Genomic DNA, 16,788 nt, shown 5'->3' on the forward strand with positions numbered 1-16,788 from the left:
ATAGAAAACTATAGAGGACGAATGTCGCTGCTGTTCCCTTTGTTCTCGCTCAGAAACATGTCGGGTACATAAGTGTCAAACTGCATACTTTTTCGCGTTGACATTTATAGCCCTGCCTATCTCCGCCAGCAAAAGATGTTCCTGCAGTGACGCCAGCGACATTCTTCCTCTATAGTTTATTACCTCTATTCTACAAAGAGAAGAGAAATCGAACACGGTGCTGCAACGAAATGCAACAGTGATGACGATGATTGTGGATCGCAGTTGAACACTAATGACAACAGTGAAGTTGTGAGACCTGAGGTGATGTTAGCAGTTAATATTTCGAAGAGAGCTGGAAGACAATTTTTATGTAAACATAAGGAGCAGCATGAACGAAATCGAAGCAAACTTTCTCGTGGAATAACGCTTGTGGCTTTCGCGAAACAATTCAAGAACTCAAAACGCTTAGTAGGATATGTCGATCGAGAGAGGGTGTTAACGGAGTAGTCCGTGAGTTTTTGAAACGATCGTCATGTCAAATATTTTTAGTAGTACTTAACAACCACTTGTAGCGACCAGTCGCATTTAGCACAATAAACCATTTTCTTAATTCTCGTTCATTCGGCGTTTAACTGCTTTTCCGTTTGCCGGTCGACCTATTCCTTTATTTACTTTCTCTTTCATTAATAACTGAGTCACATTAATCTCATCTATTGCGTTTTTTGTATGAAACGCTAGTCAAGGAAATTGACTTTCGATCTATAGTGAAAAACTTCCCAAAATCTTTAGTGTTCCACTGTTATAATCGAAAGAGAACGAGAGAGGAGAGAATCTCTCATTTGTACATAGGTCCTTTAGTAATGTTACGCGAGATTTCATTAAAAATTTTAGGATCCAATTGTCGTGAAGTCTTAACAAAATTAGGCTGTTTAGTAGTAGTTCTAGTTAATTAAATTTTTATTGTTAAAAGTATTTTTTTGGTCATTACGTACATATATCCTTAAAGAAAAAAGTCACTTTCCTTGCCTGTTCAACAATTTCTCGAACCTAGCAAGTGAACCCTAATGATCGATCTCAGCGTCTTACTTTCCATAGTCATTTTTAAAGTGAATATTTAAGAGTAAAGTTATCTTAGGCTTCTATAACAGTCTCCTACAAGATTCACTTTTCGGTGGCAAATGCAATGCTTCACAACGCCTACTTTCTACTAGTAAATTTTGCGAAAATGAAGCTGGCATTAAATTATTTATATCGTTGTTACAAAATAGGTATTTCTTTTTATGGCAATGTAAAAACCATATTGAAATAAGATTGTCGCCACTTATTTCTACTCAGTGAATCTACTAGTCATTTTCCGCAGAGTAATATTCCCTACGTCGTACATGATAACGATGTGTTTAGCTAGCTAATAGTAAGAGTGGCTACGGATCATTCTGGTTAGCAAAAAGGCAAACTGATCGTCACCAATAGTATTAATGTCCACATCGAATAGATTAATTATTTGAAATGGGCATCAATTCTATCAATGACGCAGAATGTCCGTTGGATCACATCCGAGATACTAAAGCGTCTATGCCATATGAATTATGACGCGGCTTTAAGCAAAAAATGCCAAAATGTGATACCACCACTACAGGTTACGCCTTTGGTTTCCATCATATGGGATAATGGATTATGCCCTCCCATCGCGGCAAGATCGCATAATCAAGGGGAGGGACATTTCAGTGCACACCGTTTTTGGAATATAATGTAATCTATCATAAAAATGAATTGTAAAGGTATATTTTTGTTCTCATGTGGGTTTTTACTCAAAATAATTTAATACTGTACAAAAAATAACGGTAAAACTGTGGTAGATTTTGAAATATTACCAATAAACAAAAAGTGTCCGGGCATAGAGGACTTCCCCCTATGTGCATGAACCCTTAATCATAGAAAATAAGCTTTAGAGATGTTGCTACTCCGTGATTGACCAGAATAATCGAAGTTGTACAAGAAACCAAGAGATGTACCTTGTGAGCAGCTTTCCATCTTCAATGTACACTTTCAAGAACTCCAAACATTAAAAAGTCAATAACGGCGCCGGCCACGTCCTTACGGTCATCACCATAGGCCGCCGCATAATCGTGCTTATAGACCATTCCAATTGCCTACGTAGTAGTGCAATGTTGACAAAATTTTCTTTGTTTGCTGTGAGAACTGTCACAGCATTGCTTTTGTTTGCTGTGAGAAAGCAAACATAAACAGAACTGCTGCCGAGTATTCATTTCCTTGCTGGACTGATGTTGACTGAAAGCTCAAATGAAGTCAAACAAACATCGATACGTTCTCATTCTGAGGAAATCGACTTGTGTAAGGTTGATCGTGCGTTGGTTTTCGTAGCAATTTGCTTGGAGACCTCAATGCTGCGCGGCGCGTGAGTCGAATAGCAAAGGTTACACACTAACATTCCTTCCCCCAATCCCACTTGATTGCAAGGACGTGGTTGGTGCCATTATTTATTCTGTATAAATAGATGCACTGAATTATGCACACTGGCTAATCCCAGACGAACTTTTAGTTGATTCTTTGTGCATCTTCTCTTCACTGACGTCGGTCAATCACGGAATAGCAACAATTGATATGTGTAGTCAGTCTGAGCCAGGCCTGCCCAACCTTTTTGAATCGCGAGCAAAATATCAGAAACTACATTTTGCGGCGGGCCAAGCTTTTTTTGATGCCAAAATTTGATGTTTTTTTGGCATAATCAAATGAAAGTATGTGATCGAGCAAGTGGTAGGATTTCGGCTCGATTTCTCGCGCGACAAAACTGTTTTTACTGCTTTACATGTTGATTTATTAACTTAAACTAATTACATTCAATAGACGTCTACAATATCCTACGTTGTGTTACAGACTAAAATATATCACAATGCTTTGGGGTGTGTTCATGTAGAGGTAGCGATAAAAGAGCTCTGCACCGACTATGCATCCAGTAGAGGCGGCGATTTGTCCGAACAGTATGTAATAAAGATTTTTACTGATATAGATATTCGCATCTATGTTCATCTTGTCAAAGATTCTGTGAGAATCGTGCTCATGATGACGTCCAGTCCAGCATTCTTTAAAAAAATGTCCTGAACCCTGTGAGAATGTTGTCCAGGGTTTTATAACAAAAACATTCTCAGAGTTCTATCCACAATTTTCATCATCTAGCATTATTTGATATTCTTCTTCAAAGTTTTATAAGAATGAATTCCCGGTTGTGAAAATTATACTTCAGAACCCACCCAAAACTTAATATAAAATCCTGTTTTAGAATCTGAAGAAGTCTGCTCTGCTCAGAATTATGTAAAAAAATCACTAAGGATTGTATGAGAAACTTTCACAGGATTAAGTATGTCCAGGATTCGGCAATAAACCTGCATGGGATTTTGTGTAATCATAAGAAAAACTTTGTGAAATTTCGCTTTACATTTGGTAAGATTCCTGCCCAAGTTTGTCGTTGAAGATGGAGATACAACGGAACCAAACCTCGAGTTTTCAAGAGCACAAATCTAGAAAACCAGACAATCGTTTCACTGAAAATTTGATTGATTGGTCATCACCTGGGATCACCACCAGCGAGTGACCAGTGACAGGTTCTCTAGATTTATGCTCTTGAAAATTCGTATTAAATTTTATAATCTATTAATCTGCTTCATATTTGTTATAATCATTCTTCTGTACCTTAAATTTAAATTATGCTCAGGAGTTTGCGACATTCCACTTAATGATTCAGCGAGTATGTGTTTGGCCTTAAACTTTTCGAACATGTGTTGGTAAAAAAAAATATTCACTAGATTTCTTGTATTTAGTCCTCAAATAATTTTGGCTTAATGTTTGAAAACGAAGCTGTTTTACATATAAAAAAACACTGGTGAAGGATCTTCAAAATAAAATAGCCTAAAATTGAAGAATCAATAGTTGTAATAATTAGCTTTGGAATGCTGAAACATCTACTTGGTTGTGCTACAAGAGGGCCAGATATGAGAAGGAGCTTGAAACTCTTCGCGGGCCGCACAAAATGAGGCGGCGGGCCGGATGTGGCCCGCGGGCCGTACGTTGAGCAGGCCTGGTCTAAGCTAAGCTATCGTATAAGGAAGTCCTATCCAAAAAAATTCCAGCAGCTTATTTTTCCTGGGGTTTATTTTGAAATTTCTTCAAGTTCTACAGAAGTTGGCTGAAAACATCTTCCGAGAGTTTCTTCCAAAATTTTCCCAGATTTTCCTTTTGAAGAAAATTGAATTTCTTCGTGAGTTCCATTAGAAGTCTTCCAAAAGTTTTGCCATAAATTTCTTGAAAATTCAACATCCGTTGATGGTAGTGACAATGGGTCAGAGTGGTGAGAATGGGCCAATTGTTATACTTTTATAGATCAGTAAAAAATAATTAATAAAGTAATAAATAAAGTATTTTCAACATTTGCAACATTTGCAAATTTATTACCTTTGAACGTATTTTTATACAGAAAAGAATATTTCAAGTCAAATTACTAGTTGTCCAACAATCAACATGGACACCAGATGACTGTACCATTTAATTTCAAATAGAATTTTGCTTAGAATAAATAATAAGAAACCGACAGAAAAATAACAAACCGTAAATCATATTATGAGACGGGAGTGTGATATTGATTCAAAAGTAACCAACGCGGCGCAACAGTCCAAATCAATAAATAATATTGTAACTCGTATCGTTTTCAACTTTTCTATCAACACTCTACGGATGTTGTAACATCAAAACCATCTATCGTCACATTTTACCAACTTTCTAATTTTTGTGATAATTACACCTTTTCATCTAATATACATAGTTCTGAGTTGCCAGTGCACCGAATGAATCAACTTTTTAAATATCGATCTAACGGTGCCATGTCAACCTTAGATTAATCATCATTCCGCCCTACGATCAGTCGTGCCTATCGTTCGTACCTTTTGTCTTACCTAATAATTACATTATCAATTGCCTCCTGCCATCAGAGTGATTTGTTTAAAACTGAATCATCAAAGCCTATGAATTATATCTGCTTACCTATAGAAAGAATACGATCTATTCAACACTCGTACTTAGGAGACTCCATGCGTCTACCCATCCGCCAAGTAAGATTTTGTCGAATAACATATCTATTCGGGATAATGATTCCGTTGTAATATAATTTGTTGATCATAACTCACTAGCATATGTTTTGTTTCTACTAAATACTATTTTCTACAATCAACCAACTAATGCAAAATAGAGGAAGAATCGCCACATCATCGATAACGCGTGAACGAGTGGCTCGATAAATGGTCAATACTTCACCCAATGTTCTTTACTTCCGCGTTGGAGGCTGTTGAAAATATAATCTTTATGGAATGGGGATCGAAAATCGAACTACAAAGCAATACTTACATGAATGAAAACCATTTTGGGCATCCATCGTTTGACCAGCGAGTCCAGTTCGGCTTTTAGTTTCGCCTCGACATTTTCACCGGTTGGATCACTCGGATCGATACCGGATGGTTGAGTATTGCTAGTCGAATCACTGGTGCTGTTCATTCCCGGTGGCACTGGAGTTCCCTTCCCGGACTGTGGTCCACTGTTGACTGATGGGGCTCCACCGGTACCAACTTGATGGACATAACTAAGCTGTAACTCTGGAAGCGGCTGCCAACCCGCCTTCAAGGGGTACAGATTGAACAGCAGGTCGTACGACGAAAAGGCAAATATGGTAACATTCAGCTGTAAAGGTGGATAGTGTAAGTGCTTTGTGTGAAATTATCTGGTGACTCGTTTACCTGTCGGTGACCGGAAAACATGAAACTATCAGAGCTGTTCAGCAATGCGTGGAGTTGGATGATCCTCCGCGTGGGATTCTTTAAGGTCACTCGCAGAGTCATCGGCACCCGAACGTACATCTTCTCTTCCAAGTAGCAGTAGATGTTCAGCGGAGGATCTATCACTTCTGTAATCGAAACATTTTGTAATTTGATCGTCATTTTGAAACATAGTACATGTATCTTACCAATGCCATTAATCACAAATTTTGCCTCATTGATCATGTTGGGAGAACTGCTGCGACACCACCGGATGCAGTAGACACCAAAGATTAGCACCTTCTCCCTTAACGTGCTGCTTACGTCGTTCCCGGTGGTTTCTACAGGACGACCCTTAGGTGCACCTGTTGTTACCGGAACGACCACAGGCGACACGGTACATAGCGCAGCATTGATGAACCCATTTCGTTCGTTGTTGGTCAGTTGAACACAGTCAATCGTGTGGTTGTAGATGTTCTTCAACTTGGTTAAACTTTTCCCGAAATCCTCCATCTGCTGATCTCCACCTGCTCCAGGTCCTGATCCGCTAGAGGTAGTTAAGGGTTTCACCTTAAAATCGTCGGCACTTCCGGTCGAGGAAGTCATGGCGGATCCTGGGTTTTGGAGAGGAGGAGGCACCGGAGAAGATCCCGTGGAGGCAGCATTGAAAGATGAGGATGAACTCGTTAGTGGTAGGCTCAACTGATTCGTGAGGTTTGCATTGGTGCTACCGATAATAGTTGCGTTGGTTGGGAGTTTTGCCAGCAAACTCCGATTGAACTGGTCGTCCGGTGGTACACGATTGGACGACGCTGGCACCTGCAGGGCAGCACCATGATCCGGAGTCCGGCTGCGGCTGAAAGTTAGCTGAACATCGTTGTTCAGATAGTCGCCTTGCATGATCCAATCCCGGCTGCAGTTAATGGAGTTCAGCAGTCGCAGGTCTTCAAAACGGGTTCCCGGGCGCAACTTTGTCCCCGCGATGCGCTGTTGACCTTTGTAAGGCTTCTCGATTATGTTGTGGTCCTAAAGGCGGTTACAAAGTGGCAGACATTAAACATAAGATGTAAGGCATGTGGTGTAAGGCTATTGACAAATACGTTCTCTATCCAAGACGAATAGCCTAGATTTCAATAAATCAAGAATCAGGTGACCAGCAAATCATCTGCGGATGAGATTTCTCAGGCGATTTCATAGGTAAATACTCTATGGACATCGATCGTGGAACACTGAAGAAGGCTCTCGTTTCTCTGAACAGGGGTACGGGTATCAACTCTACCGAAAGGAAGTGCTTGATTGCATGTAGAGTGATAGGTTTGATGCTGGGAATGGGTTTGAAGTTTTATTACCCATTGAGGTAACTTGATCACGTTCTGCAATATTCAAATGAATTCAAAATATACTCTGCACTGAACGCTACCATCCGCTGTGTTGTAAATAGACTCGTGAGATGTCCAAAGTGTTATGACCGACAAGCTGTCTAGCCTAACTAGCTGTGTCTAACACACGGTTGGAATCTAGAGAATAATGTGCAGCGTAGACACAGCAAACTTATACTAATCTACGATTGGCTATCATAAATGATGGTCCTCCAGTAACCACTATATTTACATTCGCGTATCTCGTGATCTCTACTTGTTACAATAATTACGTCTTAATGAAAGTTGTTCGGATCTTTAAGAGATGTTCAACAGGTTACACTGAAATTCTAAGCTATGGACTTGGTCACATTTACCGTACTACTCAGCGATATTTACCAGATTTTAGTAAACTTAAGATTTTTGTAGACGGTTGAGAATCGCTGGTGCAGTTCTTAATTCTACTATTATGGATCCGACAGAAATAAGGACAAACATTTTTTTAAAATATATTTTTTCTCAATCTCCAAGCGTCGCGACTAATACTTGAATAGTGTGCTGTGTTCATAAACATCGTAAGAATGCAGCGCCACACATGTCATTATGACAGTTATGTCGGGAACGAGTCACACGTCGCGTGTCCCACACGCGCGTTCCGATTTAGTGGGCGCGCGACTATATATGGATTCAGTAGGTTATACGATAAAATTTGTTTGCGTGAATTGAAGCGCAAATTAGTTCATAATATATATCTAAATCAGGGGCCTAGATAGCCGTAGCGGTAAACGCGCAGCTATTCAGCAAGACCAAGCTGAGGATCGTGGGTTCGAATCCCACCGGTCGAGGATCTTTTCGGGTTGGAAATTTTCTCGACATCCCAGGGCATAGAGTATCTTCGTACCTGCCACACGATATACGCATGCAAAAATGGTCATTGGCATAGTAAGCTCTCAGTTAATAACTGTGGAAGTGCTCATAAGAACACTAAGCTGAGAAGCAGGCTCTGTCCCAGTGGGGACGTAACGCCAGAAAGAAGAAGAAGAATATATCTAAATGGCGCTAGTGAGCAACTGTCAAGATGGCCAGGAGAAGGAGATCAAAACGACGATTGGGAAGTTCAGCGCCCACAGACTGATGAACGAAACGGCCAACGCCTCTAAGAATATGGCTATTTGTTGCATCGGTTTTCTGCACTCAAAAAAATCCAAACGTCATTGCTACGTGAAAAATTACGTAGATCATTCCAAATTCATTTTACCTCCACTTCACCTGACTAAGATAAAGATCACTAAACCATTCATAACCACCAAATAGTGACTCGGTAATGTTTACTGAGGTTACCTATCGCACTTACGTGGAATTCACGTAGGTGCCTAAGTTCATTTTGACATCTGCATAGTGTATGTGGTAACGACCTTGGCACACAGAATATAAATGGCACGCGCGCTGCGAAGCTAAACGAACTGTCTCCGTTCAAGGTGTGAGAACGACTGACTGAATGCATCACTTGGCATTCGGAAGGATGTCGTTCGGGGAACATATATAACGCAGAGTTTATGAATGGAGAGTTGCGCGAAGAGTGATACCAAATCTACCTATCGAACTGTCAAACCGTCTACCTATCGAGCAGACCAGCAAAACAGATAGGGGCTGTTTTCGAAGACGAAGAAGAACAACCATTCAAAGAAGTCTCTTCGCGCAACTCTCCATTCATAGACTCTGATATAACGTACAGTTGCTAACGAATGATAATAAAGGCTCTACCACATCCCCTTCTCTCTAGAAAAAGAATATTAATAACTATAATTTCTTCTAAGTTATTTTTCAAATCGATTTGGTTACAAATATTCAACTCCTTTAACGAGTTAAAGTTACACTGGGTCAAACTCCTGCTTATTATATGGAAACTCATAACAATGGAAACAATACCTACAACTCTCTTCAATTATTAGCTGATTGAGGTGTTGAGTACTAAATAAATTTCGTATGGTTGGAATACAACAACATAGCCTATCTTTTCTGATTCTCAGAATTTCTCGTTTTTAATATTTTTTTTTAGCTTTGTTACAAGTTTCGAATCACTGATTATTCTACACTAGCTTGCCTTTTCTTTTTTAACACATGAATGTATGCTTCGTACAAAACTGATGCTAAAATCTCGCTATTTGGATGTATGTGAACATGACTCCTAGTATTCTGGGTGTTTTTATTTGTAGAGGATATATAGAAGAGTATAAAAAAAACAACATCAAATAATGCATTATAATAACAAGATTATAATTTATTATAATTTATTTTTCTTTTCTTTTTTACCAAACTTGCGACACATTTTAGATAGCTTGAACTAACCATGGACAATGCAAGTCACACGCATGATTAACCGTTAAGAATAATACTATGGGATAGATTTCAAATATTAAGAACAGCAAACATCTCAATCATTTATTCATGCAAATCTATTCTTATCTGGCCTATGCTCTACGATATAATTGAAAACCCTGTCTTTGAAGTCATCGGTTGACTTCTGATGTTTCGTTTCTTGCTTCTTAACCCAAAAGCTTTTCTTGTGTGAGCCTTGGCCAGTGTTGTTCAGACTCATTTCCCCGAAAATAACATTTTCCGAACTACGAAGCCACGAACTACTACAACCATGCTCTATTCTTCTAAGATAGAAAAGCAGATGGTTAAGCTTGAGTACTGCACACAAAATCGATCAATTTTGATCCCAGAGAGCCACAATTCAAGTTTCGGTGAAATGAAATGAGTGAGTGAGTGAGTGCGAATCATTTCACCGAAACTTGAATTGCGGCCCACCTAGATCCTATGTGCAACACTCAAGCCCAACCACCTCCCCCTCCATCTCAGGAATACAACGCACAGTTATAACAGTTCATGGCTTCACAATTCGAATTTCGGGGAAATGAGTCTGGTCAACACTGGCCTTGGCCCTCATGAAAGCAGAATAGAAAATAAAAAAAACTTTAGAAAATTTAGTCTAGATCAAGAATGATGTGGAAATTGAGAACATCTTTCACCCATCGCTCTCTGAAACCACCACGATCCACAACACATCATGAGAACTTGTTTATCATCCTCGGTCACAGCTCTGACTAGATCAGGGGGACACCGGTGCATAACAAACCCCATCTCAACGAACCTCAAACACTACTGCTCCAGAAGTTCGAGTATTGTTGATCATGCCAGCATAACAAAACACCAGCCCCTGCTAGTGAATAACTAAGCTAGGAAAATTGGTTCCATTATAGCACTCTTTCTTTGGAAATCTATTTCGCTGTTGCTATCCATCAAGTCTGCTACTTGCGAAACATTGCCGATAATGGGCTGATTTAAATCTGCAATTCCTGCTCTAGATATATTTTTAAACAAAGGATGAATGATGAATTGTTTAACTCATTCGAAGCAGTTACTTCTTCTCATAAGCATTCGTCAATCAAAAATCTCTAAATTTTTGAATTCCTAATTATTCAGAGGAACGTTGTATGATGTTCATATCACTTTGTATGCAAACCAAGACATACATAAAATTACATTCCATTCGAAAAGTTTTCTAAACAACGGGAAACGCTAACTCTTATTTCTTTATCATAAACGTAAGTCTTATTTCTTTATCGTAAACGTAAATATGTAGTTGAAAACCTGAAAAGTTAGATCTGTTTTAGCACAAACCTCTGGTGTGTGGATATGCAGTTTTTTTTTAACTGTTCTGAAAGAAGTCGAAAATTTACAGTGAAGTTTTGTTCTTTCCGAGCTCCTGGAATGATCCGTTATATTTATATTGCTGTGAGGTTCGCTGTTATCTACATTTGTTGTCTGTCATAATAATCATTTTACTGTATCCATTTCATGACACTCGAACTTCGAGAATTTAGTGGCTGGTGTTGCTCAATAATATTCAGCTGCTGGAACACCCTAAAGTTATGTAAACCTAAATTTAATACACATTTATGCTGCAGTTATACGCATATTTGTGCGGCGGCCCATAAGGTTTACATAGAACATGAGATAAGTAGGCATGAATTACAGATTATACAAGAACATCACAAATCTTCATTCACTTCTTGTTACACTCATGTGTGTTTTGAACTCATGCCATAAGAAAATATTCAAAATAATTTTACAATTATTATTGGTTTATTTTACACATCTCGTACACGTAATCGTAATTGTGACGATCGACAGAATGATTTTTTTTTCAACGAACCTAAAGTGTCAAAACGTACATCAATGTTAAAGATCATTAGTCAGCTTCAGGTACACCATATGAAATGAAATTTGAGTCGTATTATTCTTATAAAATTAGTGACTGTCTTTGTCGCAAAATGTATAACACAAGTTCTCCAACTTTAACAGGAACGATAATTGTTTCTATACTGATTAAGATTTTGAAATCATAGAAGTGTTACAAAACGTCTCAATTGTAATAATACATCGTACATAGTTCACACATTTATAAAATAACGCCAATTTCATGAAAATCAGATAAACCGCCTCTTTTGAGTGCATCCAGTTTTCTTTCGATATCATCCAAGAGCAATCGTTTTATCATCTCAGAAATTCAAATATACTTTCCCCATAATTTATTTGTTTTCTTTTCAAAATCAAGAACAACGATCCTATTATTCTTTTCCTCGTTTTTTTTTATCTTATTTTTCATTATCTAAAAGCGTTCATTCATTTGGTCTTCTTTCGTATCATCTGATTTTTCATTCGCATCATTCAAGAGCTACCTTTTATTTTTCATTGGTTCGCATCATTCAAGAGCGATTATATGATTTTTCTTTCTATCTAGATTCACCTTTGTTACCATCCAGTGATCATCTGAGTTACCTTCGCATCATTGAAGAGCGACCATTTTTCTCTTTTTTTCCGCATCATCCAAGAGCGACCATCTGAGTTTTCATTCGCATTTCGTATAATCCGATTTTTCATTCGCATCATTCAAGAGCGTTTTTTTATTTAATTCTTTCGCATCATTCAAGAGCGATCTTTTTTATTTAATTCTTTCGCATCATTCAAGAACGGTTGTCAGATTTTTTTCTATCTAGAGCCATCTTTTTTCTCTCGCTTCATCCAAGAGCGATAGTTAGAGTTCCTTTCGCATCATTGAAGAGCGATCATGTTTCTCTTTTTTCAGCATCATCCAAGAGCGATCATCTGGGTTTTCATTCACATTTCGTATCATTCGATTTTTTATTCGCATCATTGAAGAGCGATCTTTTTTTTATTTCATTCTTTCGCATCATTCAAGAGCGATCATCAGATTTTTTTTTTCTATCTAGAGCCATCTTTTTTCTTTCGCATCATCCAAGAGCGATCATCTGAGTTTTCATTTGCATGACGTATCATCCAATTTTTCATCCGCATCATTCAAGAACGATCTTTTTTTTTATTTCATTATTTCGCATCATTCAAGAGCGATCATCAGATTTTTATCTAGAGCTATCTTTTTCTTCTTTCATTCTAGAACTATTATCTGGGTTTTTCATTAGCATCACTCAAGAGCGTTCTCTTTTTTTGTTTGCTTTTCTTTTGCATCAACTGAGAACGATAATTTGCTTTTTTCACTCGCATGATTCTAAACGGAAAACTTTTCTCCCTCTTACGAACCATTCAAGTACGTTAATGTTTTTTTTCTTACATCATTCAATAGAGCTAATTTGATTTCTTTCTTATTGTTTAATCCATAAACAATAATTTGCTTTCATTTGCAAGACTCACATGTAATATTTGGCTAGTAATCTTGCTTCATCCAAGAACAAATGTTGGTTCCTGAACCCTCAATAATTACAAATCACTTTCATACATGTTTGTCCTCTTTTTAAAACATCGTGTTTTTGCTACGCTATGCGATTGGCACAAAGGATTGATTATTTCATACTATCCATCCGTTCTTACTAACTTATGGACTATATATCTCACTATTTCTCATACCCATATCCTGATTGTAACGATCAAAGCATAACAGTTACTGAACATCTCATTCAGATGAACGGATTTAAGAAATTCATAGGGGTTTTTTTTTTGAAACATAAACATAACAGCTTTTTTAAAATTCGAAATTTCATAAGCAGGCATCAGACCTCGTATTGCAACACAAGTTAGGCCTTGAGACATAATCACGGGCTAAGTGATCTCAACGTCCTTGATTTTATTCCAGTCTGCAACATTTTTGTGTTGTCCATAAGTCTACTTATGCAATTTCACATAATTTTAATCACTCTTGTTAAAGTAAAATTCAGACACATTGTTATTGCTTAAGAAAAATAATGTGGTGTTTGAACCCTACGACTTGCTGTCTATAATTAATACAAAACGTGCAACCGATAAGCGATGCAATCCAACTGCAACCGCCCGATAATACCATTTGCAAGAAGATGGTCTATAACTTCATTTCATTATATGCATCACAAATATTTTCCAAACTGTGTCGCGACATCATCATTTATTTTCATGGCTTTTCTGCAATACATGCATATTGAGTTACAACACTTCCGGCTTGATCTGATTAGCTTTGCACCAACCCTGCTCCAGTCAAGAAACTACAAGACGCTTTTTTGTTTTTGCTTACAGATTCTCCAATGTTTTGCTTACTTTTTACTACCTAAATCAGTTTCAATCTTGTCGCTTTTGTTTCTGACGCTCATCCACTTATTCATTTTATCGTATATCTATTCTACAGTCTCCCTTTACCTTTGAGTTGCATACCCGATATCTCAGTATTGTAAATAAGCTTACCTTGAATTGATGTAATCCTGAAAACATACCTCACTGAAACGCTTCATAAAGTCTACCGGAAAATCCACGTAGCTCTTAAGTTTAGCGACGGTGAAATGGACGAACTTCCAAAGTTCATGCGTTCATTCTGGGCTACCTCTGAGTTACGTAAGAGCTACGTGAAAAGTGCGATGGAAAAAAATCACGTGTGTTTTCACGTAACAATGACGTTTGGATTATTTTGAGTGTGTAAATCTTTTTTATATATGGGAAGGCGGGGCAGTATAATCATACGGGGTAAAATGGGCCACCTTTCATTTAAGCTTAAAAAACAGATTTGATCTCGATAACCTTAGGACCCCATGAAGTATGCTCCAATAACCGATCCATGCTGGTATCAAATGTCCGGATTTAAGTACTCCACCTAATGATCAACCACATTCAACAAAAACAGAAGCAAAACAAAAGACCGACGACGAGTGGACTGATGATGACAATACATCGAGCTCATCCATCGAGCACAATGGAACAATAAATAAGCGACTGCGATCAAGGCGGGCTAACAAAGAGTGTGCAACGAAAAAAACTTGCTCTGATCAGTGTTCTCCAAACACCGATCATGCGGAAATCGATTCACTTTCTGGTGAAAAGAATAATTTACCCGAACAAAAATTAGTTTAAGGTACTGTACCTTTATGAAGTAGAAATCGGCTCTGTTAAGCTGGGTACGGCGGGTGAGCCTTTAAATAAACGGATTGCAAAAAAAAAGAAGTCTTCAATAATCAAACCTGGAATATTTCCCCAAAAATTATCACCAAGAATATGTCCATTGATTTTTTTTAGAAATTTGCCCAAGAAAGTCGATTGATTTCTCAAAGGTTTTCTTCATGAATTTTGTTTATGACATGTACAAGAATTCAACCAGAATTTTTTTCAGAAATGAATCCAACGATTTCTTATAAGATTTTCTCCAAAGTTGTCGTTCAGGATTTCTTTTAGATGTCAACCAGGAATTTCTCTAAAGATACTTTCAGAAATTACTCTAGAGATTCCTTCTAGAATTCCTCCAGAAAGGGTTCATTCATATATTTCATGACGCTTAAAATGGCCATCATCGACACCCACCCACCCCCTCGCAACACTTTTTATATGAATACTCCACAATACTTGTATGAACCGTAACATCATGAGAACACCCACCCACCCCCTTCACCGTTATGAAATTTGTGAATGGGCCCAAAGTCCTCAGTGAATTTATCCAGAGAATTGTCAAAGATTTTTTTCATAAATTATTGGAGAAAAATGTACATTCAAAACAAATCCCAAAATAATCACTGAATAAACTTCAGTAAATATCTGATGAAATCGTGTAAGGAACATCTGAATAAAAAAAAACCTCTAAACTCTTGAGGAAGACTTTGAAGATTTTGTAAAAGTGCTCTTAGATTTCCTGGATTAATCACTGGAGGATTTTTGAAGCAATTCTTGGTAAAAAATGTGTAAGGATTTTTGAAGAAATCCATATAAAAAGAGAAATAATCGGCGTAGGAACTCGTGAAGGAATTCTTGAAGGGTTACCTTGGAGAAAAAAAATCTCAAGGAACTTATAAACTGTAGAATAAACCTTTGTGGATTTTCTTGGAAGAACACATGTAGGGTCAGGTGGGGCAAGATGAGCACCCTAAGGATAAGCGCGATTTAAGCCTACTTAAACGTTATTATTTTGGTAAAATTGGTAACCATCCTTATCTTTTACATTATTACTTTGACCTCCAACCATTAAAAGTTTTCAAAAGTGATAAATAGTTTTCCAAATAACACTTTAAAAAATAGCTTTTTTATCATCGGTCAAAAAAACTGCGGGGCAAGATGGGCACCCCCATAAAAAGATGCAATTTACTAAAGAAAACTATTATTTTTCAATGCTTGCAATATCCCAAGATATTATCTTTAATATCTGATAATATATATCTTCAACTAGCCTAGTTTTCAAAACTTTTATCAGAAAATAAATAACTTTTCATAAATTGCTAAGATTTTACTTAAAAAACGATTAAATTTGTTGTTTGTTTGTATATTTTTTAGAAAAATTGTTTTTTGCAAAGAAGATACCGTAAGTCAAGCTCACAGCTAAATGTGGTTCTATAATTTCACACTTTTACTTAATTTTGAACATGGTGCTCATCTTGCCCCAAGGGTGTAAATTTATTAATATAATTAAAACAATTGAAATATTTTTTAAATTTGATAAAAAGTTTTGCTCCTGATTATCTACAAATGATTATTCTATAACTATACGGCCAAAAACGTATGAATTAATTTGTTTACGCAACAAAAATATCACTTTTAAATGAACAAATCTTATATGAAAAGGTACATTTTTGGACTTCTATGTATTTTGGACAAAATTTACGTTGTTCTGTTGATTTTTTAGCTGAAATTTATGGCCATCATATCAATTTAATGATATTCATCAGAACCCCAAATAATGTATTGAAAAAAATCGGTAGGAACGACACAAACTTGCCCCACATTCCCCTAGGAATTTTTGGATGATCTCCTAGATAAATGGATAAATGGTGGAAAAATAGCAAAAAAATCCGTGGAGCAAATCCTGAAAAAAAAAACTGAGTAAAACCTGTGGAAATCAATACAAGTAGTAGCGTTGGAGTGCTCAAGGACTTCAGGAACAAATACTGGAAAAAATCCTCTAATCTGTAATTGTCCGTAAAAATCTCTAGAGAAATTTCTGAAGGATTCCATAGAACAGTTCTTGGAAGCAGTCCAGAAGAAATGCCTGGAGAAATCGCTTCATGAATTCCTGAAGCTTTTCCTTGAGAAATATTTGAAGAATAGTCAGATAATAATTTTGAAGGTTTTTCTGTTGATTTTGCATC

At 37.3% G+C, this 16,788-nt stretch overlaps 1 protein-coding gene across 2 annotated transcripts in view; it reads right to left on the reverse strand.

Moving 5' to 3' along the window:
* Positions 1–4,660: 4,660 nt before the first annotated feature.
* LOC5574085 (trafficking protein particle complex subunit 11) overlaps positions 4,661–16,788 on the reverse strand; it is a 38,933-nt gene continuing 26,805 nt past the window's right edge. The window contains exons 6-10 of one of the 2 annotated variants that reach the window (XM_021840441.1): positions 6,530–6,824; positions 6,008–6,412; positions 5,781–5,947; positions 5,395–5,724; positions 4,661–5,332 (exon numbers count right to left, since the gene is read on the reverse strand). In XM_021840441.1, coding sequence (XP_021696133.1) covers positions 5,315–5,332; positions 5,395–5,724; positions 5,781–5,947; positions 6,008–6,412; positions 6,530–6,824 — 1,215 coding nt within the window. In that variant the 3' untranslated portion in view covers positions 4,661–5,314. Of the gene's footprint in view, positions 5,333–5,394; positions 5,725–5,780; positions 5,948–6,007; positions 6,825–16,788 lie in introns of both variants that reach the window. The other variant, XM_021840440.1, reaches the window with a different exon arrangement.

This window comes from Aedes aegypti, chromosome 2 (assembly GCF_002204515.2).
Source record: "Aedes aegypti strain LVP_AGWG chromosome 2, AaegL5.0 Primary Assembly, whole genome shotgun sequence".
NCBI lineage: Eukaryota > Metazoa > Arthropoda > Insecta > Diptera > Culicidae > Aedes > Aedes aegypti.